Genomic DNA, 26758 nt, shown 5'->3' on the forward strand with positions numbered 1-26758 from the left:
AAGATAACTTGCATCTCGGAAACGAACATAGGCTACATTTTATCCCGGAAAATCAAAATTCCTATACAGGAGTTTTCAGTCGAGGACATCATCTAGTTACTTCTGCACTGCACCTACCACTAGGCAGTACTTAGGTACAGTTTGAACACCATTCAAACGACTCATGATTTTCCACTAACCGTACCTACTTTCAAAGGTCAAATTTTTAATTATGTTTGTATAACTGCTGTCTAACTAGACAAAAGCTGTTTATTACAAATTTTAATATAGTTAACTTGTCTCGTAAAATACGGGCAAGATATTGTACTCAACTAAATTTCTAAATTACAAAACTTTGCAGACAGTGTGTTCTAGACATAACATTAAGTGAACAATTCAATTATTGTCTCATATCGACGAGTAAGTGGTTTCACCTCTAAATAAGTAGGTACATATTATTTAACACGTTTTGTGACGCGACAGCACTTTCGCCGAATTTACCTCGTAAATAACTAACTATGCTAACATGTAGGTTTTCCATCTGTTGGGATTTTCCAGGAAATCACCGTTTTTCCTCTAAGAATTTTTATAATTCAACTCATATTTCCACTGTTTAAACATACCTATAATAGGTAATGTGGCATACATTTCTTCCCTTTCCCCTCAACTAAGCGAAAATTGAGGGTTAGAAGTTACTCACCTACCTACGATAAGTAGCCTGTATAATTTCAACCTCGGATGACTTCATGACCGACATTGCACCCAATCTTGTAGGGCAATATGCCTACAACAACGTTTTCATCGAGGATGAAGAGGTAGGTCTCCGATTTCTAACGTTACTCGGATCTGACGTGAACTCGCACCACAGTCTCGGAGGCGTACGGAAACTAAGTCCAACCAACCGTTGCTTCTCAATGTCATCCTAAGTCGTGGTCGGAGCCTCACAAGAGGCGCCTTTAGAAAGACGTTCCTCTCGATCCTTAAGAGCTCTCCAGGCTGAGTTTCGCATTCCTACCTAGCAAACACAATCCAAAACAAACAAGTGTAAATTAAAAATTTATAACACCCCCGACAAGTGAAGGTTACAGTAACTAGAAAAGAGCTGATTACTTTCAAACGGCTGAACCGATTTTCTTGGATTATAGCTAAGAACACTCTCGATCAAGCCAACTTTCAAATAAAAAAAACTAAATTAAAATCGGTTCGGTTTAGGCGCTACGGTGCCACAGACAGATACACAGATACACAGACACACAGATACACACGTCAAACTTATAACACCCCACGTTTTGGGTCGGGGGTTAAAAATAAGCGTAGGCTAAAGTGAGTTAAATTAGGTATTGAGAATTCACTTTTCCCATCAAGTTTTTATTTACTTGAAACTCTGCTCGATTTTGTCAATCATAAGTTACTCCGGGCTGTTATAATAGGTACCTCATGTTATGGAAATGCAAACATTTTTTTGCTCTACAAAATGAAATAAAGAGGTAACTACGAATCTCTAAATCAGAGCGTTCCATCATTGAGTGCACTTTTTTTAAACCCCTACTTTATTTAATGTATTAACCCGTCGTATTAATTTTGTTGACATAAAATATAGATACATACTTATTACCTAAGAGTAGGTACATAAGACTGCTAAAATCATAACCCTTGCTTTTGTCTTTATCATAGTTGGGCAAAAAATTGTCCTGGTTTTTAATTTAAAGCTAGATAGTGTCCCTACACAGCGTCATTCACACTTTTAGTCACCTTAATTAACAAGCAATTGTTATGTAAATTATTATTTACTTATAGTTCACTAGTTTCGCTTAGAGATACTTACATAAACAAGATTCGTAACTAGCAAACCTCACCAATGTTTGTTTTTATAGCTCTTATTAAATGAAACTAATATAATTACTTACTAATAAAGTAATTACCTACGAATAACCATAGTACCTACGGTCTCTGATGAAAGGAATAATTTCTTAAAATTAATTTGTTTTAAATTAGGTACTGTTGAAAAGTGTATTTAAAAGCTTTTACCCACCTATTTCAATAACGATTTTTGATTTTGATCGTTGTTTGGATATTCACGGACTCTTGCAAAGCAAAAGGAATGCGAGTAGGGTATTAGTATTACAGCATGTCTGCTTTCGTAAAATAAGTAGTCCAACTTGAACACGAGACGTATGACACGATCTCAGCCGTGTTTTTAAATGAAAAACTGAACCCTTTTAGGGTCAATTTGTTGTCTGTCTGTCTGTCCATCTGTCCGTATGTCGTCAGTCAAGAAAATCTGTAGGTCCCATTGACCGGGAATCATGAAAAGCACCTGCTAAACTTCATGATTCTAGGTTAAATCCGAAAACCGTGAATTTGTGATTACATTACAAAAAAAAATTAAATGGGATGATCAAAATTATAATTAGTACCTATTTTCAAGTAAGATAACTATACCAAGTGGGATATCATATGAAAGGGATTTACTTGTACATTCAAACAGATTTTTTTATGCGTAATAGTTTAGAATTTATCATACAAAATGTTGAAAAAATAGCCGATTACGGAACCCTTGGTGCGCGAGTCTGACTCGCACTTGGTCAGTTTTTCTTGTATTTAGACTATTCTTAGACTTCAACCTGCACAAACCACCATGTTGCAACTTCAGATTGGACTACTTATTACACGCGCACTAAAAGAGCACTTGCCACAGATAATTCTGCGGTGATTGAGTCGACAGGGATTAGTCGGGATGATGGGCTAGAGACCAGCCGGATGATTCTGAACGGACACCGAACAGATTTGGCAAGTTATCGTTCGATAAGACGTATTTATCGAACGATAACTTACCGAATCGATGGTTCTGAATCGCCCGGCTGATGGATTAGATATTGAAAATGAAACACAGAACTAAATTGAATTTGCTTTATTGTAATTCTCAAATAAGGCACTTTGGTAGGCTTACATTTAACTTTATCACAACTTTAGTAGGTACTTTTACACGCTTCTTCAATGGCACATAACTAACTTAGTAAAATCACACAGTATCACAGAAAAGGACCCCATCCAATATACATTTGGCAGAGATTGTGTATGCTTGTGGCTTCGACGATCAGATGCTCCACTTGGCCTTCCGGCGACAGTGAAAGCGACAGTTGCTTGTTTTTCGTCTTCACCTGTAAAAAAAAATGACTTGTATTTATTACCAGCCCACTACTGACCACGAATCTAAAATCCTGTCCTAGTGAAAAGGGCTTAGGCCATAGTCTGCCACGCTGGCCTAATGCGGATTGGCAGACTTATTGACAGTTATTTTGGATATCCCTTTCATTTTATCGAGTGGCATTCAAAAGATCACCACACGCTCTTCCATCTTACTCATCCAGCTATTTTAGAACATATCTACCCCAAAGATTATTTATGTTATGAGAAACTAGCTTAGTGCGCTCAGCTATAGCGAATAAGCGACTAACAAACCAAGAACGCTAACAGTAACTGAAAGTCATTCTAGAGCACACGACCACATACATATTCTTCTGTGTTTTTCATCCACTTGCTGCTAACCTCAAGATCGTCGTCCCAGACTGTGCTCGCAAGTACGTGATCTCCACACTCAAGAACACGTTTACCCCAATAGCGCTCAGTTCTGCTTTAGCTTCATCGATTTAACCAAAAGAAAGACCAAGACTTCTCTCGCTTGGGCTCATACAGAATAACAGCGTTGTGGATACATTGTGTATCCACAACATTTAGCTGAGTTCGGGGGCCTTTTCGTTGGCACGATACATACATAGTTATAGGACACTGTTTTAGGTTAACACAGATTTTAAGGCGATATTTGTATAATTATTTATTTAATTATTATTTATAATAAATTTTATTCAATTCTATCACACTAATTTATTATAAAGGCGAAAGTTTCTGTGTATATGTGTGTGTGTGTATGTTTGTTACTCCTTCACACAAAATCTACTGGACTGATTTGGCTGAAATTTGGAATGGAGATACATAGATAATATCCTGGATAAGCACATAGGCTACTTTTATACCGGAAAATCAAAGAGTTCCCAAGGGATTTCGAAAAACCTAAATCCACGCGGACGAGTCGCGGACATCAGCTAGTTTACAATAACGTAGAATAATAGAATAGATTTTTATTCAAATAGACTTTTACAAGTGCTTTTGAATCGTCAAATAATTTACCAATTTGTTTTTGGTTCGGATTGCCGTTCCTGCCGAGAAGAACCAGCAAGAAACTCGGCGGTTGCTCTTTTCAATTCTTAAATAAATAAATAAAGGTTTATTCAGCTCTCATATGCAGAATCACACACAAAAACAAAAAAACAAAAGTAACAACAAAGATAAAATCAAACTCGAATATAAATCAAACTCAAAACTAGAAAACACCATTATCCTATTGCTGTGTCTGTGAGCTAAAAGGGCTCTGTCTCAGCAAGATGCTGCAGTATTTGACTACTGCAGCGCTGATTTTCAGGCAGAGCCCTGGTGTCACGACCTGACAACAAAACAGTGCATCTGCATATTAGATTTAATCACAGATATAAAAAGCAACCAAAAAAGAAAAAAGAATTATTAAACTTTACAAGAATATTACATACTATACAAGCAAATGTAGATGAAGCTCTTACCATCCCATTAAGCCGTTGTCGGATATGGCTGAGATGCTGCAGCGCTTGCTCGTTGGTGCGCTCGCCGCAATCCAGCGGCACGGAGCGGCCGCGCCCCCACGACACCAGCGGGTCGTACACAAACGGCCCAATCACGGACATGAGCGCTGCGGTCTGCGCGCGTAACGCGTGCATCACGGCTTCGCAGCTCTTCCTATGTCAATAATAAAAAACAGGTCAAGTGCGAGTCAGACTCGAGCACTGAGGGTTCCGTACTCGGGTATTTTTTCCAACATTTTGCACGATAAATCAAAAACTATTATACATAAAAATAAATAAAAATCTGTTTTAGAATGTAGCGGTAAAACCCTTTCATATGATACCCCACTTGATATAGTTAGCTTACTTTAACAATTAAAACACATTTTAATTTTTTTTTAAATGATGTAACCACAAATTCGGGGTTTTCAGATTTATTCCTGTACTTGTGCTATAAGATCTACCTACCAGCCAAATTTCATGATTTAAGGTCAACGGGAAGTACCCTATAGGTTTCTTGACAGACACGATGGACAGACAGACAGACAACAAAGTGATCCTATAAGGGTTCCGTTTTTCCTTTTGAGGTACGGAACCCTAAAAACCGGTCAAGTGCGAATCGGACTCGCACACGAAGGATTCCGTACCATTGTACACTTTTATGTAGAACACTGCAAGTTAATGACGGACTTCCCCATCTAGATGTGGTTTAGTCATTTAAATTATTCGTGAACACGTTTTAATTTTTTTTTTTGTGATGTAACCATAAATTCACGGTTTTCGGATTTTTTCCTTTACATGTGCTATGAGATCTACCTACCTGCCAAATGCATGAGCAAGTGACTTTCCGGAGCTAACTTCAGCAAATTGTATTGATACTTGAGGTGAGATGTATAGAGCGAACTTTGACTTTGCTCAGACAAGACATTGTTAAAACAAGACAGCATTATATCGCTGACATAAACCTGTCCCGTTTACACTGAAACTTAAGTCTGAGCAAAGACAAAGTGCGCTCTACAGATCTCAGACTTAGCTTTAAAGTTGCAGTACCTGAACATGCCCTCATGTTTGAGCGGTCCCATAGCGGCCTCCATGTTGTGCGTAAGTCTGAAAGGCACGCGTTCGGGCCATTCGAAGGACTCTCCCTTGTTGAAGAGGCAGTTGAAGTCCACGTGGACTGTGTCGCCGTTTGTCGAGTCGAATAATATGTTCTCACCATGTCTATCGCCCAGGCCTGTTATAAACATAGTTATTATACAATTATTATAAAAAGAAAAGTTCTGACTCATCAACGCCCAGACCAAATCATCAAAACTTGGACTTAGCTGAAACTTTACATAGAGGTTTCCTTTACCTAAAATATATCCGACCATAGACATCACCGCTGTTGTCCTTATGTAAGCAGATCTTGCCTGGTACCTGGAAAATAATATTTCAAGTTATCACATGCCAAAAAAACGAATCAAAACGAAGCGGCGCTAATCATCCCGTCTCACTCATACACTATACATTGGCATGTTGTGTAAGTAAGATCGAATGATCAACTCCGTACTTTTCAATTTGTTTCTTCTTTATGGGCACGTGTTGATGCCTATTCAGTTGTACACGATTCTCTAAACTTTTGGGCAGATCTGTGAAATTATTATTCCGAAGAGAATATTGTGAAAATGATAACGCAACTTTTGTTTAACTATTTAGTTAAATATTTAGTTGGGTTTAGAGAATTATATAAAACCGAATAGGCACTTTTAATTTACCATCCATAGGGGTCAGAGAACACTCTTCGGAACCACTCCTGGAAAACGGGTGGATGTCGAGGTAAAAGTTGTTCCTCGTAAATCCTACGCTTCTTTTCCACCGGGTCTCTAATGGAACACATCATTTCTTTCAGTTCCCGGTTGCTTGTATGGATACCTATAAATTCAAGTTAGAATTTTTTATCACCCATATTATTCAAACAATGATTTTCATGCGTCTCATTAAAAGCGTGATCACGCCTACCTTGATCCCACTTCTGATACAAAGTCTTCTGGTACAGAGGTTGAAAGGAAAGATCGCAATTAGCGATAAAATCGCCTTTGCATGTTGTAAAGTTTGTTCCTAGTTTTTATTTCTTTTTTTCTCTATATCATTTTGCATCGTTTGAGAAAATATTTCAAGGCCCTACGGACGCCTGATATCATATCGTCCTGAATATCTTAGCGAATTAACAAAACCAGCAAAGTAAGTATAATTATTATGTAATGAGCCACAAATCTACACTACGAGTTACGACCCATAATAGGACCTTGATGAAAGGCACAGAGATTTGCATTCTAGAGGGGCGTATTTACTTTCTTATGGGAATTAGGAACCACGGGAAAAGAGGCTCTCACCAAAATAAGTTATATGGCTACACCTACCTTTTTGTTTGTAAATATGTACGAGAATAGGCCGCAACCCCACAAGGTTCGGCACCCATTCGATAAGGCCACACTCCTCATTCAATGGCAACACGCTGTAAGTGCGTATGTAAAGTCGTCTACGCCGAGTTTCCGGGGCGTCCTGGAGGAATCTGTTCACGACTACGTTGAACTCCATCAAGCGGTAGTCTTTGCGAAGATCGTCTCTGGGCTTTAGCATGATTATGTAGGACTTTCCATCTGAACCTACAATATATGTTTATGTTACCCTATTGAAATACTGACGGGCGAGCTTTAGCACCCCCTGCCAACTTCACCCATAACTTTATGATTAGAAGATTTATATAAGTGAAATTAGTATGAGTCAAACTATGTCTATCAGCATTTGAATGGGATAGTATTTATTTCAGTATTGTAGAAATATACTTATTACGTTCATATTATGATAAAGAGGGAGGAAAATATCGTCATTCAATAAATAAATTTAATTTTTAATTTAGTTTCATTTGGAGCACACGTTGACTGACCAAAGCGCATTGATGTGCGTTATGGTTTTATAAGTGGGTGGTCCCAGGTAAGTTTCTCCGCTGGATGGATTTGCAAATGTATAGTTTCTAAAGCTCAAGGCTCAAGTCTGGTCTGGTCTGGTCTTGTCTGGTCTGTTCTGGCCGAGAAAAAGCCGTACCACTGAACAATTTATCATTCCGTATGATGTCGCGTAGAAATCAATTTCCTGGTTCTACGCACTAGACAGATTTTAGCTTACAAATTATGTCCTGCAGTGTAACTTTGACAGCATCATAGAACACGATTTTGTTTGAAATAGCCCTTCTATACATACTAAAAGTTCGATGGTTCTTCCATAATTAGACTACACCGTTTCTTAACTTTCAAGGCCGGAACCCGAACTAGAATTTCAATCAGTGCCAAATTATGTTTTACTTTAAAAAAAACCGTTATACAATTTCCTACTCAAAGAATACCTTATTAAAAAAACATCGACCTTGACTTTCGAATAGCTTGATAAATAATTGAATGCATTGTTATTGATGTGGATGCGGAATCGAATAATTTCAGTTTAAATTACTAATAATAACATGGCTAGGTTTACGTTCGATGCTAATTATTAAATAACTCCTAATTATTATTGTGGATTTAGGTTTTTAAAAATCCTGTGGGAACTCCTTGATCTTCCGGGATGAAAAGTTGCCCATATCAATTTTCGAGACGCAAGCTACCTCTGTACCGAATCTCATATCAATCGGTTAAACGGATGGGTCTTTAAGAATCCCTTGGGAACTCTTTGGTTTTCCGGGATGTAAGCTAACTCTATGCCAAATTTCATCAAAATCGGTTGAACTGTTGGACGGATATGTATGTACACCAATTTTATCGAGGTTTCTGGACCGACTTTATGAAAACTAATTCATCTTAGGGGTTTTTTGGGATACTAATAAATGAGGGCCTTGCTTGCGAAATCTGTATAACATTAGAAAAAAAAGTTACCTTTTAATGTAACTTTCCTTGGTTTTTGCAGTGACGGTATAATATTAATCTGCTCTTCAATACCAGCGATGTAGACTGGCGGTTCTGTTGGTATGTTGAAATCTATACGCTCTTGTCGGGCCGCTTTTGAGGGCAGAACTATCTTACAGAATTCCTACAATAATACAGGATACAAATAAATTCTGTTAAACGATAAAACTTCTGAAGCAAAACTTGACTGCTGTTTTTAATCTTTACTGAAACTGAGCAAGTTTATTTATTATAATAATCATTTCGTCTCTACAAATGATAAACTTATTACATTTACATGATTTATATAAATACAAATCGCTAATGTATCGCTAGTGTATGTTCACAATACTTTGCGTGGCGCGGTCGGGTAATTAATATGTCAGATCAAAATTTTAGAATCAAAGCATATCAGATTATATTTTAATCAAATTAACTTTTAACTTAACTTACCTGGAATGGCATCATGATGTGACTAAAATTTTCCGCAGCGAGGAGGCGTGGCAAGGTGCGCACGAGTGACGTCACAGTCGTTGTCTATGAAGACAAAAATCTTTTTACTTATGTAGAACTAAAGTTGTTTGCTTGATTGATTTTTTGGCGTTTGATGGATGGGTAAAATTTAAAAAAAAAAATTTAAAGTGCATTGGAATTTTAGAAAACCTTTTAATATTTGGATGTATGAATATTTAATATTATATACAGCGGTTTCTCTGGTGCTGCAAATGCTCATGGGTGGCGGTAATCACTTAACACCAGGTTGTATCCGACCAAACCGTCGGTTTCAGCCACTTTTAGCCAAAAAAAAAAACAATTTCGCCCAACCCTTTGGCTGCGGCCAAATTCATCGGGGAAGACATCGGCACTTCGCTTCATCCTCACTAACACCAGGCGTCCAACTTGCTAATTTGCTCGCTATTTGTATAAAAGAAAATACTTACTGAGCCGCTGCCCACAATAGGTTTGTTACACAGCTCAATCAACTTCTCAGCCAACTGTGTGAAGTCACACACAAGTTTCAGCATCTGCGGTTCCTTCAGCCTCGAGTCAGAGAAGACATCGGCACATCGCTTCATCCGTTGAGGGTAACTGGACTTGATGACGCACATCATCATCCACAGCGTGTGTTGTGGATATGCCAATATTAGCTTGACTATTATCGCTTTTAATTGTAAATAGACCTGGCGACAAAGAATCATCAAATCTATATAAAAAGTTCTGATTCAGTCACTGACTGACTCATCAAATCCCTGCATAATTTTTTGGACTTAGGTTGAAATCTGTAGAGCGCACTTTGACTTTGCTTAGACTTAAGTTTCAGTTAAAACAAGACAGATGTATACTAGCGGTATAACGCTGTCCCGTTTTAACAGTGTCTTAAGTGTGAGCAAAGTCAAAGCGTGCTCTGTAGATCTTAGACTCAGAAAGCTGAAAATATTTGAACAAAAGTTATCTTTATAATATAAACAAGGAATAAAGCCGGACTTTTCTAAACTCCCTCAGAACGAGGAATGCAGAGGATTTATATTTTGTGGTGGCTAGTTTTTACAAATTAGCTCTGATTGGTGTGATCCTTTGGTCAACACTTTTTTTTAAACGATAAATCAGCGCGAAACATATTATCTTGCTCGTAACCACAACTTGTGTCAAAGAAAATAATGTCTGAGCTTTTATTTGTCAACTTGCTCCTATTCATTGCCTGATATTTTTCGCTTACTGCTGAACTTTATGCAGACATGTTATTCGCCAATCATCCAAAAATAATTTTGATGTATGAACAAAGTCAGATCACAAATGATCAAAGAACTTACCTCCTTAACAGGGTGACAGATTCTAGACACAATTTGAGAGAATGCAGTCAAGTAAAGGTATATAGGCAATCGTTCCGAGTAATTCTTTATAACTTCAGTCATTTGGGCCAGTACTGCGTGTATGCTTGTATCAGCTGAGGTAACTTCAACGTCTAACCTGAAAACATTTAACTGTTACCAAGGAAATAACAAGTGTCAATTAAAAGTTTATAACACCCCCGACAAGTGAATGTTACAGTAATAACTAGAAAAGAGCTGATAGCTTTCAAACGGCTGAACCGATTTTCTTGGATTATAGCTAAGAACACTCTCAATCAAGTCACCTTTCAAACAAAAAACTAAATTAAAATCGGTTCATTAGTTTAGGAGCTACGATGCCACAGACAGATACACAGATACACACGTCAAACTTATAACAAACTTTTTGGGTCGGGGGTTAAAAAAATCACTACACATACAAGGAACCAAAAGCTTATTTATGCTATAATCCACTGGAACAGACAAATCTGCATGGTGCAACATGCAGCATGCAATATATACAGGTTTGTCTGTTTTAGCAGATTACAGCAAATTAAACTTTTGGTTTCTTGTATATCATGGACTTCCGTAAAGTAATGCCTGCTTCTACACAACAATCAGTACACATAATATAACAAGTGCAAAAGCTTGCCTGATCCTCTGTTTCCTTGGCGAAATTTAGGTTATACAGGCAGGACATTTACACATTTATACAGACGCCGGAAGGGCATACCACACCTTAGAGGTTTGTGTCAGAAACGTTGAGCAAAAACGTCTCGTTTGGGTGTAGATAGGATGTCGATCAGACAAGAAAGCCATACGTTTACGCAGTTTTTTCACGGTTTCTCGCTGTTCTGTGGTAAAATTTTGAAGGAGCAATGTGGTTGTGAAATTCTTCAACAAACTCTCCAAAACATATCCGATAAAATGCGGCATTGCGACGACGATGTAAACTGAACAATTTGGCCTGCATGAGTGATTGACTTTTCGGTCTATATTCGGTCGGGTGATATATCGAGTCTATCATCGAGTTAGTATTAAACAAAGCTATCCCTATCTATTAAGACGACAGCAGTACTCCATACCAGAACGAACATGAGCCTGATAAAGAGTGAGGCGTTGTTTTGGTGAGAACCTTAAGCCTGGGTGGTTTGGGTTGCCTCAAAATCGACTACTGCACAGTTCAATTTTGATAAAGGAGCTAGTTGTATTAGGTTTATAGGTTTGAACTTACCATATGGACAGCATCCGGGGCATACTCTGGTACAAATACTTGTGTCCATACTGCAACGCCTTGCCGTAGCTATTAAGCGCGTACAGGCGTCGAGACCATAACGTACTTGTGTTGTTAGCTGTCTCAGTCGTACTAACTTTCTCGTAGTAGGATCCCAAACAAACCTACAAAGAAGTTTTCGAGAAATCAATATTCTGTAACTTGCAATCGCAATACTTAATAAAATTTCTAGTTGAAGGAGAATTACTGCGCAAAGACGTTTAATTAAATAGCAGCTCTTATTACTATGCATCGTGCAATAAAATGCAATTCAAATAGTAAACCATTTTATATTGTAAATATTATTGTAAACTTCTATTAAGCCTTCATTCTGTGTATATCTTGTGTAATGCATATATTTATTTAGGTATAGTATTGCTGTGTACACCTATTAGGGGTTGTCACTTAGATTAGGATCTTTTGTATTTATGTTTAGTCCATTTATAGTTACAACCTGTTTTGTGTGCCTTTCTTCAATAAAATAAAAATAAAAATAAAATAAAATAAAATTCAGCGATAAGACCTAAAATGTAATAAATGCCTCTCTCTCTTTCTCTCATAAAAGCGCGTTGTCATAGATATATTTCTCGAGTCACATGACCAATGACCTAGTTCAGTGAGAGAGTGACAGCCAATCAGATGTGATCGCAATCGCCACACTGTAGCTTTCGAACAAACAGCGCCCAGAGAAGTCGACAAGACTTAAGGGTGTTAAGAACCTATGTAAATACCTATAATAGTTATATTATTAAATTAAATTAACTAAGAATTTGAAGTTCTGTAACAACTTACCAAACTCTTCTCCCACTGTTTGAACACTTCAACTGACTCATTGTAGTAACCGATGTTGACATCGACGTCAACATTCGTTGTTTCGTCGTTGTATTTCGCTATTAAAAGCCTAGCTTTAGCACAAATTTTTCTGAAATAGAAAACAGACTTTTTATTCTCTCGTGAATTCTACCGTAACAATCATACATGCAGCATTATAAAGGCGAAAATTTGTATGTGTGCATGTATGTTGGCTACTCCTTCACACAAAAACTACTGAACGGATTTGGCTGTTTGGAATGGAGGTAGATAATACACAGCATTAGCACATAGGCTACTTTTTATCCTGGAAAATCAGAGTTCTCATGGGTTCCGAAAAACCTAAATCCACGCGGACGAAGTCGCGGCCATCTAGGCTAGTTCTACTATAATGGTTTTATACAATGAGTAACAATGAGATAAAGTGTCGAAAAATTTGTGACAATAACAGCTATCGCTTTAGACATCGTCTGTGTCTAGTTTATTTCTAATTTTCTTTTTCCGTATGCATAATATTTATTGTTGTTAAATAAATATTGTTCGTCTCCCTGCAAGGTTTCTATGTGCTCAGCGGTTGCACCATGACAGATAAACAGGTAAAAAGACACCCGCATTTATAATTTTTTGGAAAAATTCGACCCCCTCACCAATTTTCAAAAATTTCACTCGAGCGAAGCCGGGGCGGATCAGCTAGTGTTAATATAAAATAGCGTACCTTTGTTCCTGAGTAAGGTTCTCTATCTGAGGATAAGCTTCATCGAGCCCCCTTCTGAGCGTAGTAAACGATTGTTCTTGTTGCCCGCGAGCCCAATATATCTTAGCCTTTTCGATAAAAAGCTCTTCAGGCTTGTATTCCTCAGCGTTTAGAATATACATGTACGACTGAAAATAATAAATCCATCCACAAATATATCATGCAAATTAAATGTACTACGTGTGTTTTGACTTGAACCCCATGATCACCTTGTAAAAGACCTCCCTGGCGAAATGGTAAGTGCTGTGGTCTTCCCCCGGGTTCGATTCCCAGCAGGGCTTTGAAATGTTGTAATTTCTAAATTTCTGGTCTGGTCTGGTGGGAGGCTGTGGCAGTGGCTAGTTACCACCCTACCGGCAAAGCCGTGCCGCTAAGCGATTTAGCGTTCCGGAACGATGCCGTGTAGAAACCAAAGGGGTATGGATTTAATAAATAAACTGCCTTCCAGCTAGCCCGTTTCCATTTTAGACTGCATCACTTACCACCAGATGAGATTGCAGTCAAGGGCTAACTTGTATAAAGAAAAATAGAAAAAAATCATTGGGCATGAAAGGATTCATTTACATTGTGTGCCAAAAGCTGATTCACGCGTCTGGTGACCCAAAACCTAGCGCTTATTTAAGTCGGCTAATTCTAGCCATTCAGCGAGGTAATAGCATAATTGTATTGCCCATTGACCATGACCACGAACCAAGAAAATGAACCGGAAGTGAAAAATTTGTAATGCCCTTATAAAAAAATTAAACTACATAGAAATTACGAATAGGCATCTATAGAAATCACACTAATATTATAAAGGCGAAAGTTTGTATGTGTGTGTGTGTGTATGTTTGTTACTCCTTCACGCAAAAAAATCTGGACGGATTTGACTGTGGAATGGAGATAGATAATATCCTGGATTAGCACATAGGCTACATTTTATTCCGGAAAATCGAAGAGATCCCACGGGGTTTCGAAAAACCTAAATCCACGCGGGCGAAGTCGCGGGCATCGGCTAGTACGTAATTAATTACACTTAGTACCTGTAATGATCATAAGCAACTGACCTGTTGATAAACGCCTGCTTTTCTAGCGTGTTTTGCGCTTTGCAGCCATAAGTCGCCTATACATGTTTTTAGCTTATTCGCCGTCACGGGGTGAGTTGGTTCCAATAGCTCCTGCAAAAAAAATACTTTACGTTTCAGGGTTGTTCAATTTGTAAATAAACCTACCACAATTTGCAAATACCAGCTAATAGCAGCATCAGAATATTTGTGATGTACGAAATCAAGAAACACATTTCTGTAAATGTGTTTTTACACATTTATAGAAATGTGTACATATGTGGTTACATTAATATCATTTATAATTATCATAGGCTCGTAAAGACTCAATTACAATTTATTGATCTATTCAAAATAAGAAAAGGTTAAAACTTTCAGAGGATTTAGATTGCGAAGTCTTTTGCTTATGCTGCAGCTCCAAAAACTTCATGTCTAAAAGAGAAATAAGTACCTACCTAACTCAAATAAGATTTATTTACCTGTGTCTGTTGCAACAATATTCTACGAATCCTCAAGAGTGGTTCAACAGTTCGAACATCGTACTGAACGACGGACAGACGCTGTCGCCATTCACTTAAAAGCTGATTCACTATGTCTCTGCTTTGTCTATTGCCGTCTTCTAAATCTTTGAGCCTAAAAAAAAAGTTATTCACTTATCCCGTCTTACCACAAAAACTTTAAGCGCGTTTTAAACAAACGTTAAAACCCGTTAAACTCTGTTAAACGACAGTTTAAGGCCGATTCACACCAATTGCGTACACGTGACACGTGCGTAGTGACGCGCGTAAACCCCTAACATACCGGGTTACGCATACGTCCACGCTTTACGCAAGCGGTGTGACATGTTTCATACAGTTCCATACATTAGAACGGAATGGTACGCACTACGTCTACGCTAACGCAGCCTGTGTGAACGAGTTATAAAGGCTTATATATATTTTGTGGAGGGACTAAGTGTAGAATCTACGTCCAAACATGCATACTAACCGTTGCAGAATATCTTCAGCGTGTGAAGCCTCCGTGATAATATGCAGTCCGAGTATACTCTGATATCCACTCCGTAAAGCGCTTTCACCACGACTCTCACCGTCCATTTGTGATAGTAAACGGTTCATTGCATTATCGCAGGAGATCTTAAAGAGGTCATGATCTTGATTGCGATACGCTAGAAGGACTCTGCCCATCAGAAGCCCCCAGTTTTCGCGAGATGGTGGCTAAAAATATAAAAAACTGTTGATCAGTTCAACACTGTGTGCCAACATGCAGAATGTGGGGTTCCGTAGCATTGCTAGTTGTTAAAAAAAAATTGGCGGTCTTTATTTCTTAAACTTAAAATCTGCTACGAAATCTCATAATGATTTAAAATTACTTATTAAGGGTAAACAAAATCTTATTTCAAAATACAGCAGTGGACGATATTGATTGACGACGATGATGAAAAACATATCTAGTTTAACTATATTAGTTTTAGAAGTAAATTATGGTAATAAAAATAAATAAATAAATAATTTTTACTTCAGGCAATATAAGTCACAAGACAACCAAAAACAAACAAAAAGAAAAAACACAAAATAACACAGTATGACGCAGATACAGAAAAAACTAATCTAAATAATGTCTTACCACAGGTTTCTTGGCCAATTCATCCAACTGTTCAAATCTGCCCAATCTCCACAAAGGTTCGGCAGTCAATTCCATCATATCTTCGGAGTCGTGTTCACTAAGCAATCGATACGCTGTAAACGGCTGATCTAGACCAAGATAGCAATCTATCATGCCCTGAAAATTTAACTAATGTCAGTATATCTTGGAATTAAATGGTATATTTTGGGAGCTGCGGCTCCGAGCAATGACTATGTGTTAGAAACTATGGCAGTGGTCAATACTTGTCTCCTGACGTTATATTCAAGCAGCAAGCTGTATGTGTGGGTTTGTGCTTGCGAGCGTGCATACGAGCGTGTGTGCGTGCGTGCATGTATGCGTGTGGTGTGTAAAGAATTACCTGCAAACTATTGCGATCGAGTTGCCCTTCCTGAGCCAATCTCTCGTAACACAAAGCGGCATCTTGCAAACGACCTGTCACAACTTGAGTCAGTATCAACTCTTTCAGAGATGGCTCCGATCTCTTTAGAGTTAGTATTCCTAAAACCAATTGCATTCGATTAAGTTCATAATGGATAATCTTTGGGTATTTACATAAATTGTCATCGTTCCATCTTTTATAACAACGAAAATGTTTAAATCACTATTAATTGGCCTGTCAATTTTGTTAAGGTTTATATCCGCGTAAAATATGTACGATCGGATTATCTTTCAAGATGATGCTAAATGAAGAAAAATTTGACTATTGCAGGTATTTTCTCACCAGCCACAGAGTCCGGTTCGTCCAAAAGAGCGTAAATTTCTGCCAGCAATGGTAATTGCTCTTGAATGCTATCCTTTTTTTCATCCATATACAGTTCCAAGTATTGTAAAGCCCTTTCAAATTCCCCGCAAGAATAATTTCCTCGAGCAATGGCAAGCTTATCAAATTTTTCCATGAATTTCTTGATAGATCTGTTGATTTGTTTCATAATTTTAAATTACAAATTTTTGCAGCGAAAAATCAACTGGACAAATATTCTGTGTCGAACATATAGAATATTTTAGGTAAATATAATCAGAAAAGAAGTTTTACTACAATTCAGATCATTGTTTTCTTTAAAAACCTGTTACAAGATTATTTATGAGTTTTAGAATTTAAGGTCATCTTACCTATAATTTTCGTTTTCTAAAGGTTTTTGGGTTACGTGACACCATTCTAGTAGCCAACGATTCAAGAAATCCAATAGATTATACACTGTCTTGCTGCATTTACTCTAAAGAAGAAAATAATATAAGTAGTCACTAGTCATATATTTTTTTAAATTAGCTTAAAAACGTACACTTAAAAATTCACACTTCTCCACAGTTAAAACCTAAGAACTTACTTGGTTCCCTTCCTCAGCTTGTATTGAATTTATATTTGGAGTCATTCTGATATGACGTAACATTTTGTATTTTGATTTTTCTACTACAGGTTGGGTTTCATTTTCCAGATTTTCTAATCCTAAATCAAAAGCAGATTAATACATATTTTATGCAAATTCAATTATATAGCAAAAGCGCAAGACATATTTAAATCAAAACTATCTAGTTTTAAAAAAAGTTTTAGGGAGAGAACATTGTTTTGTGAAATATAAACTCAATCATGTATGTATAATGTATATGTTAGTGTCTTAATTTAAACAAGTGTAAATTAAAAATTTATAACACCCCCGACAAGTGAAGGTTACAGTAATAACTAGAAAAGAGCTGATAACTTTCAAACGGCTGAACCGATTTTCTTGAATTATAGCTAAGAACACTCTCGATCAAGCCACCTTTCAAACAAAAAAACTAAATTAAAATCGGTTCATTAGTTTAGGAGCTACGATGCCACAGACAGATACACAGATACACACGTCAAACTTATATTACCCCTCTTCGGGGTCGGGGGTTAAAAAATGTTGCTACTACTGTTCAAGTGTACATGTGTTCTTGCTGGCTTATAGGATGATGGAGAAATTAAGCAGACACAAGAATGTATGTAAAGGGCAAACGTCCGCATCATATAGCAGCTTGAGTGAGACGATGTGAAACATTAGTAGTCTATACCAGGGGTCTCCAAACTTCGAAGCCGTAGAGCCATAATGATTTTGTCATTATGTTCCAATGGCCAAAACAGTTTAAATTTTTCTGCCCTTAACTATATTTCTGGCTAGAATAGACGTGGCAAAGTGCGTGACTTAAGCAATATACGCTTTTTTTGCACTTCAATTACTCCAATTACTTAACGTTATTTATTAGTTATTAATACGCTTAGACTTAGATACTTCAGTTAAGTTTTCTGGGTCATCATTTCTGTGGTTAAGGTTTTACCTTGCAAGTAACTAAAACCGACTAGGTAATTATATCATTATGTCTTTTTTTCGTCAACTTATCACAGCAATAGTAACCAACAATAAGAAATTGGCTGTCGCGGGCCAGATTGATGACACTAGTTTTAAGCTGTCGCGGGCCGGATTGATGGCACTGGTGGGCTGGATTTGGCCCGCGGGCCGTAGTTTGGAGACCCCTGGTCTATACGAACGGACGCTCCATACACTCAGCTCATTCACTCGTTCAGTGAACTGAAAAATTATTATTGTCTTGTTGCCAACAACTACAATATAAAGCAAAAATATTGTAAAAACATGGCATTTTAAACCAAACCTACCGATCACAGCTAAGATTTCCTCCTGTATAAATGGCATATTAGCTGTTTTAGACATTATTGCGTGAAGTAGCACGTATGGCAGAAATAGGAATAGAGTTCGAACGTCACGACGCATACTCGGATGCGCTGTACGCAATAGTTCGCGAATGTTTTGAGACTGGATCAGAGGTATCAATTGACCTGTCCAGCTGAAACAGTTTGTATTACAAAAAAAACGGACAAAAATTTAACAAGTGTAAATAAAAAAAAAATTAACACCCACGACAAGTAAAGGTTACAGTAACTAGGAAAGAGCTGATAACTTTCAAACGGCTGAACCGATTTCCTTGGATTATAGCTAAGAACAGTCTCGATCAAGCCACCTTTCAAACAAAAAAAAAACAAAATTAAAATCGGTTCATTAGTTTAGGAGCTACGATGCCACAGACACACACACGTCAAACTTATAACACCCCTCTTTTTGGGTCGGGGGTTAAAAACACACTTGTTTCTATTATTTCATTACTTACGCAAGGGATACCACAAGGTAGCATAACAGGCCGTTTACTCTTTAATTTTTATATTGTTGATGAACAAATGCTTAAACGTTTAGAATCTATACTAATAAATAAAATTGGAGTGTCTGTCTGTAATTTCGAAATAACTACCTCATATTAAGCTCATATGGTTATTTGAACGATACCATAACTGAATCACACGTTTTTAAAATTTTTGTCTGTCTGTCTGTCTGTCTGTTTGAAAAGGCTAATCTTTGGAACGGCTGAACCGATTTTGACGGGACTTTCACAGGCAAGTAGAGGATTGACCAGGGCATAAAATAGGCTACTTTTTTAACCGACTTTCAAAAAGGGAGTTGTGTTTTTCTACCTATGTACACCGAAATCTCCGAGATTTCTGAACCGATTTGCGTCATTTCTTTTTTAATCGATAGAGGAACTTTGCGACATTGTTTCATAAAAAATTTGGAGTCCAACTCCTCAATCCTGATGCTGCAGGGGATCTGACCAATCCACGCGGGCGAAGCTGCGGGCATCAGCTAGTTTGTAAATAAAGATTAGTTACAGTGTCAACTTTATTAAAACATGATACTTAATAAAATAAAAGGAATTGAATATATTTTCCAGGCAAAAAACTTACTTGTGAGCCCATTCCAGAAATGATGTTGCATAAACAGATCCAAATAGAGGATGATTTTTTTTCGGTTGAGAAGGATAGGCCAATGTATACCTTAAATATGTTTTATATAGATTAATTAAGGAATGACATAGATTCTAATAAACTAAATATAATTATATACAAAATTCATTTCCTTACCTGGAACTTAGTAGTGGATACATTATCTGATGCATATTTTCGGGAAAGCTGTTCCATACATCTTTTTTAGATCCAGTTGGTGATATGTCATTGATCTTTAGTATTTCTTGGATTGTTAGCGCATAACAATCCATGTTCTAGAAATAATAAGGGAGATAATAATTATTGACTAAAATGCTTCAATCGATTCACAGCCGGCTTTAATAAAATATGCATACATAAGCATATTAATATAAAAGAAATTGTTATCTTGTCCTTTGAACACACATTTTTAAAATATTTTTACATGTTTAAAAATAATCCTATCCTTTTAATAATGTTCTCTACGGAACAGGATGTACACATCGCACTCTGAACCTCATAGCCGAACAATATATTGTTTTTGTTGCTCTCTGACGAAAAAAAAAAAAATTCACGAAAAAGCAATGTGGGTTATTAGTTATACATAATATTAAGATAGCTTTAAGTAGTAGTTTAATAAATAATTTAATATCCATACTAATATTATAAATGCGAAAGTGTATCTGTCTATCTGTCGGCTACCTTTTCACGGCCCAACAGTTTAACCGATTCTGACGAAAGGTACACGGTTAACTGATATCCCGGGGACGGATATAGGCAACTTTTTATCCCGGAAAATCAAACAGTTCCCACGGGATCTTTAAAAACCAAAATCCACGCGTAGGTACGTAGTCACTCACGGGCATCCTCTTGTGATTTAATATTTCTTATAATTGTTAAGTAGGTAGATAGCTTATAGATAAAATAGCTTAGCGTACACTGTCGCATTAGGACTAACGCATTAGTAAGGTCAGTGTAACAAATCAGTTTAAAATCTAGTAAACATATTCCCAACTAGGTATAGTAAATGTATACTTGCCATAGTATCCTTCTCATACTGAAATGCTCGAGTCAGTTCAACGAGTGCAGTGGCCGCAAAGCAGGTATCATTTATAGAGAAGGCGAAAGGCGATCTATCCGGTTGTACATATTGTCTCGGCAGATGACCTGGCTCTATAGCTCCTAGCTGACCAAAACATGATCCGCTTGCAAGACATACTTGAGGATCCGAATCTTTACAACCTTAAATAAAGTAAAACCCTCAATTGAAGAAACTGGTAGAGGCTTAGAACGTTGGAACCTTCTATAGGTATGCATTTTGCATGCAAGAAAAGCAAAAATACTGAGTGAATACAAAAATACTAGCACATTGATTTAGAATGATCATTGCAAAGCACTTAGGTAGTTACAGGACCAGAATATTAATCAAACAGAATGTGGAAATTTTTGTCCTGTAGGTATGTATAATTTTGTAACAAGAGGCTTTAAATCCAACCATATAAAATGAAGCTCACTATTATTATTATTTTTTAATTTATAGACTACCGCTTGGCTGCAATCAGACCTGCTGGCAAGTGAAGATGCAGCATAAGATGGAGTTTACCTAGAAGATGCCTATTCACTCTTAAGGAATCCATATTTATAAGTGGAGGGGAAAACTGTTGCCGAATTTCAAACAAAATGTCTTACCAATAAGCAAGTGATCAATGAGATCCACTATGAATGGTTCTATATTTTTGCCACCAAATATTGCTTTGTGTATTTCCGATCTGTTGCTCTTTAACAAGCTGTCCATGTGCAGAAAAGCGTAAGCTTTTATGTTACAAATATCATGATTCAAATGCTGCAGGTACCATTTAATCTTTTCCTGAAAAGATTCTGGTTGTGCTCTCTTTACATGTTTTTTAATGACAGTTTTAACTCTTTCAGATATATTGGAATTTTCGAGGAAGAACAAATCCGAAATGTGTGAACTTAATAAATTTTCATTATTGAGTATTAAATACTGGAAAATTTTATTTATTTCTTGTGGTGCATATTTGAACTGTTGCAACAACGACACGGCTAAGTTTGAGAGAAGAGGACCCAAAGATATGCTGTCTATATTATGTATAAAGGCGCCCCACGCTTCAGCCAGAATTTTCGGAAACTCTTTTGCTAGTGGCAACGCAGACTTCAATGTGGCAAGGACTTTAAATCTCAAGGGTGTTAAGTACTTAGCGCCCATCAATTGCATTATATCAGGGAAACTCTTCAGTGCTTTGCGCTTAACTGACAAAGCGACTTTGGCATTGGCCAGTTTATGATCAAAATATGCCAAAACGCCCAAAAATTTTGGATTCAGAAAATCTGCTATCTGCCTTCTGCTCATGCTCATACTACCGTGAGAAGTCGACGCATCCGGATCATGGCGGGCTAAATATCTGCAGGCATTCAAAACCCCTTCTGGATTAACGCAGTATTGTAACAAAAATTCAGTTAGTATCACTCTAAAATGCTTGTTTATTAGATTTAAAATAGAGGACTTCGTTAGTTTCTCGATTATGTCGTAACACTTTTTCGATGTTTCTTTTGACTCAGTTAAATAAACGTGGACATATATGTGTGGAAACCTCTCTATAAGAAATTCTGACACTGAACATTGGACAAGGGCAGCAATCTCTTCAATCATTGATGGAACTTCTTTTACAACTACCGAATAAGGTATTAAATAGGGCAAGAAATGGTGAATGTCTTTTGATATAAAATCTCTGTATCCAACAAATCCAAATGCTCTCACAACTTTCAGCAAGTATATCGCAAAATCTTTTTCATTGTAGAGACTGCATTCAACAAAAAGTTTACAGTAATCTTTCTTGTATCTGTGATAAACTTGGTTTGGAGTTTTTTCGTGGAATTCACAAATGTCCCTTAAATAGACAATCGCTTTTGATGCCAGAGAGCACTGCGGATGCATTATGAAGTAAACAAGAAGTTTTGTAACAGGCAAAAGTAATTTATCATTTCGACATAAACCTAAATCTTTAATTCGACACAATGTATCCGTCTGTTGGTTGTAGTCATTGTTTTGTAAACTTATTTTTGTAGACTGCACTAGATGATTTATACATATATTCACTACAGTTTCTTGATTGGTGATCCATTCTGGATATTTTTCACACTGAAATGAAATTATGTGATTTTTAGCAATAAAAGCGTTAGCATTTCAAATACAAAAATACTGTTCAAAATAAGTTACACTTACGTGGTTATCATCAATGAGAGGTTTGAAAACCTGCAGAACTTCCTTCAAATGTTTGTCACTGATAATTTTAGGGGAAACGCCATAATCAAATATGTAAAAGTGATTACATAATACTTTTACCAAGTCCCAGTATTCGTCATCAATATCCTTGCATAGCTGCATATTTAAAAATTTGCCAAACAATTGTTTGACAACATCATATGTAGAAATTTTACTTGCTGGTATTACATTCTCTTGTACTACGCATGTTTTATAGTTGGTACTTAATTGGGATTCATTAATATTATCGCACTTTGTACAACAAAGACATATAGCAATACTTTTGTTAGTTTTGCTACCAAACAGCTCCTTTCCCATATGTTTTTTAGCAGTGTCTAAAATAACACAGTATGATCCTAATGATGGGCATGCAATGGCTGATAATGATTTTAAAACTTCCTTTTGAATGTCTGCTTCTTTTGTCATGAATGCTGGCATCAATATGTCCCCTATCATTTTACTATCAGATTGCACTTTGTTGATAAGAAGAAGAGGGCATAATCCAATAATCTATAATTCAAAATCCAGAATTAAAGTCACATATTACAAGAAAATATATGAGTAAGCATACATTTCTAAAGTAAGATTTTCATTCAGCAGTCTTTATTGATTGGGACAAAACTTTCACAAAGCAAAAGAATGCAGACTGTAATCTGTAATAGGTACAAGGCTCCTTGATTAAAATTAGTCCATTAGAATCAGAGATGGGTAAAACTGGCTATGAAATTATCATTTAACTGTTAACTTACCTCTTTAATTGTATTAGGACCTTTATTTTTTACAACTGAGTTATACAAAAAGGTAATACTTCTGTCCCAAGTATCATTAACTTTAGTATTTAAATAAAGTTTAGCAATTAAAAGATACTTTAAAATTTGTAATCTTGTATCATCATTGAAACATGCGAAATTATGCTCAGTAAATTGAGGAGTGTTTTGGAAACATAATATTTGTTGTACCATATTTTTATTTTCATTAGTCATTGTTTCACATAAATTTACTGTACTGAGAACTGTGTTCATAAACAAATCTTTTGTACACTCATTGCTAATTATCATATTTTTATGGTCCTTTATTAGTTGGGTTAAAGTTGTCCAAATATTTAAAATAGCTGACTTATTTAATAAGGTCACAGGCTTATTCTCTACAAGTTTTTTAGTTTCTGCATCAACTTTTTCTAGTATTCTCAAACTAGCATAACATCTTGCCAAATGATGATTTATTAGGAATCCATCAACTTTCAAATTTTCATAAGCCTGAACTAATGCAATAACTGTCATTATTTCTTTGTAGTGCCAATTTTCATGTAAATCTACTTTCTTTGTGGCATTGCTTTTAATATATTTCACAATTTGGTCACAGTAGCAATCAGACAGTTTTTCAATCTGAAAAGCATCCATGTCACTAATATTTATCAAGTTTTGAGGAAAATCAAGTTTACTGCTTAGTGATAGGCAATATAGCTTTAGTTCTTTATCAAAGATCTTGTTCACATTTTTGTTCAGTATTGTGGTGCAGATTGCTATCAAAACATTTCTGTTTTCCATTTCAAGATCATATTCTATATCTTTTAACAGTTCCAAGAAAATTTTATTTAAATTACTAAGAAGTATTTTGTTAACTTCAGATTTTTCATAAAGTACACTCATAGATTGAACAAGTGCTTCAATACAAGATAACATTTTACTATACACACTTGAGAAAAGGATTTTGAACTTGACAATGGATACTTCATTCATATTCTGTATCAACTGAAGGAAAAACTTTAGGCAACAATATTTCAGATCTATGCTAAAGTTTTCAATAGCAAAAAGTAATTGATTAAAAACTTTTACTTCCAGACCTTTCTTATTATTGTTGAGTAATAAACTGAGTGGTATGCTTTCTGATAACAGCTGTAGGATCAAATCAATTAATAGCTTGCATGTATTAATATCTTTTACTTTAACGCAAATTGGTTCTAAGTTGATATTAAGATTTGGCATTTTTACATCCTCAGGAGTGAAATTTTCTAGCACTAAATGTGCACTATTATTACTTTGAGCATCTGTATAATACTGCAAAAGTTGTAGTAAAATCATGTAGTACTCAGAGTGTAATTTTTTATAGAATGTTGCTCCATTTGTGCATAGAATGTTTAAAATTTTTACTTGAAAATCCTTGCTTGTTAAGTGAAACCTGAAAGATTTTATTAAAAATATAGTTCTTTAAGTTTGCAGGATCAAACATGTTAAGGACATACTACAAATTATAATACAGTCAAAAAACAGTTATAACAAAATCAATAGAACCATGATTATAATAATGTTGCAAAAGTTATTAGTTGCAATAAATGAATAATGTTGTTATAAGTTGCTTTGACTGTAGTTTGATTAAATTAGGTACTAGGTACACTTGCTAAACTGTAAGTGTAACCTTTTTCTATCAACACAGAGTAAGAGTGTCAGTCATTTAGAAAGATAATGATTAAATATCACATTGCTCATGCATTAATCAAAGTTTTCACATACAGCAGTTTGCATACATATCTATGTTTGCAACTGATTATTATGATAATATAATATTATATCAATTTCATTTGAGCATAACAGCTCAATGTATTTGACTAATTTAAGTTTAAAACATTGTTGTTGTTTCATCAATAGATTTAGACATATTTATAATTTATATCAGTGTTTATCTATATCATTGTCATCAACCCATGGCTGGCTCCTTACTGAGCACAGGTCTGCTCTTAAAATGAGAAGGTTGAGAAGGTTTTGGTAATAGTCTACAATCCTACACTTTACCTACATTTAAAGAAAATTTTCTAAATAATTTTTAAATGCACATCAAAAATATGAAACAAACAGGATACAAACCAGGCAAGGTTTGAATCCTGCTCTTGTCTTGTCTCGTTATTTTTGACATATCCATAGAACATGGTGTTATGCCAACTGGGAGCTACTCACTGGAGATAGTTTATCAACCTAGTGTGTTTAAGTTTGTAAATATCTACTTTTAGAGTCCATATAAATAAAAATCTTACCGATCTAGCTCTTTCACTGAGCACACATAGAATAATCTGCCAAGAAGCCATGTATTAAAGGCGCAATAATAGGAATCCGGACACTTGGCAGCCCCCGGACGAGGCACCAATACTTCTGAACAATCGCTGAAAAATGTAATTGATTAAAAACTGAAATCAACTGACTTTGTTGCTTTGACTAATTTAATAATCCTATTCTGGATTCTATAGAAGAATTTTGTGTAATATAATTATTGTACATTACCTTACTTCAACCACTTCAAATTCTGGACATAATAATTAATAAATAGGTAGGTACTATATCTTACCCGGTTAGTTTTAAGATAGAAGGTAACAATTTATCGAGACCGTCTGCAAGATGCTCCAAATTGTTGAATACGAGCAGAGTAGAAGCATTGAAGTTTTGCCAAAGGGTGAATGTATCATCGTCACAGTGATCTTCCATTATTTAAAATGTAAAATGAACATAGAATAAATGTATTCTTTGTTATTTTGATAATGAAAGTTGAAACAATTAGTAAAATCTTTAAAATAAACTCTTCCCGCTGTTTAAGGCATGTGAATTGTCAAATGTCAAATCACAAATGAAAATGTCAGTGTCAATCATAGATGAACAACCACCGAACAACATTTTTTTTTTCCCCTTTAAATCTGGCTTTACTCTGATTAGCCAATGTCAAGTTTGTGATATTTTCAATTTCTAACAACATTTACAATGCAAACAACAAACCAATAATTGGATCCAACGAACAACAAAGT

General features: G+C 36.1%; 1 protein-coding gene and 1 long non-coding RNA gene across 3 annotated transcripts; one reads left to right on the forward strand and one right to left on the reverse strand.

Annotated features, from left to right (window-relative positions):
• Positions 1 to 355: 355 nt before the first annotated feature.
• Positions 356 to 15179, forward strand: LOC123871945. The gene is made up of 3 exons (XR_006797384.1): positions 356 to 366; positions 7608 to 7611; positions 15091 to 15179. It is a non-coding gene; the product is annotated as an uncharacterized LOC123871945 (long non-coding RNA).
• Positions 2876 to 26562, reverse strand: LOC123871936 (serine/threonine-protein kinase ATR-like). Of its 2 annotated transcripts, none has more exons than XM_045915993.1 (30): positions 26308 to 26562; positions 26000 to 26125; positions 23721 to 25149; positions 22933 to 23481; positions 21378 to 22848; positions 20728 to 20930; positions 19848 to 19984; positions 19671 to 19760; positions 18534 to 18721; positions 17227 to 17345; positions 17012 to 17115; positions 16623 to 16813; positions 16260 to 16399; positions 15881 to 16036; positions 15245 to 15471; positions 14737 to 14890; positions 14261 to 14371; positions 13176 to 13342; positions 12443 to 12572; positions 11612 to 11775; positions 10360 to 10516; positions 9490 to 9729; positions 9002 to 9085; positions 8540 to 8693; positions 7034 to 7279; positions 6389 to 6545; positions 5986 to 6050; positions 5682 to 5865; positions 4614 to 4806; positions 2876 to 3140 (listed from the first exon to the last, which is right to left on the reverse strand). In XM_045915993.1, exons 1-30 carry the CDS (start codon positions 26442 to 26444, stop codon positions 3012 to 3014), a joined length of 7602 nt encoding a protein of 2533 aa, XP_045771949.1. In that variant the 5' UTR covers positions 26445 to 26562; the 3' UTR covers positions 2876 to 3011. The 2 variants fall into 2 exon arrangements, with proteins under 2 accessions (XP_045771949.1, XP_045771948.1); XM_045915992.1 differs by having other exon boundaries at positions 17227 to 17339; positions 18525 to 18721.
• Positions 26563 to 26758: the final 196 nt, after the last annotated feature.

The sequence above is a fragment of the Maniola jurtina genome, chromosome 14, assembly GCF_905333055.1.
Source record: "Maniola jurtina chromosome 14, ilManJurt1.1, whole genome shotgun sequence".
In the NCBI taxonomy this organism is placed as follows: domain Eukaryota; kingdom Metazoa; phylum Arthropoda; class Insecta; order Lepidoptera; family Nymphalidae; genus Maniola; species Maniola jurtina.

What these genes read in the sequence shown, in the direction of transcription:
- LOC123871936 (XM_045915992.1), bottom strand. Translation starts at nt 26,444, where the DNA reads ATGGAAGATCACTGTGACGATGATACATTCACCCTTTGGCAAAACTTC. An exon ending in CTCTCATTGATGATAACCAC is followed by an intron (nt 22,849 to 22,932) that starts GTAAGTGTAACT and finishes ATTTCATTTCAG; the next exon opens with TGTGAAAAATATCCAGAATG. An exon ending in CGAACCGGACTCTGTGGCTG is followed by an intron (nt 16,400 to 16,622) that starts GTGAGAAAATAC and finishes AATTGGTTTTAG; the next exon opens with GAATACTAACTCTAAAGAGA.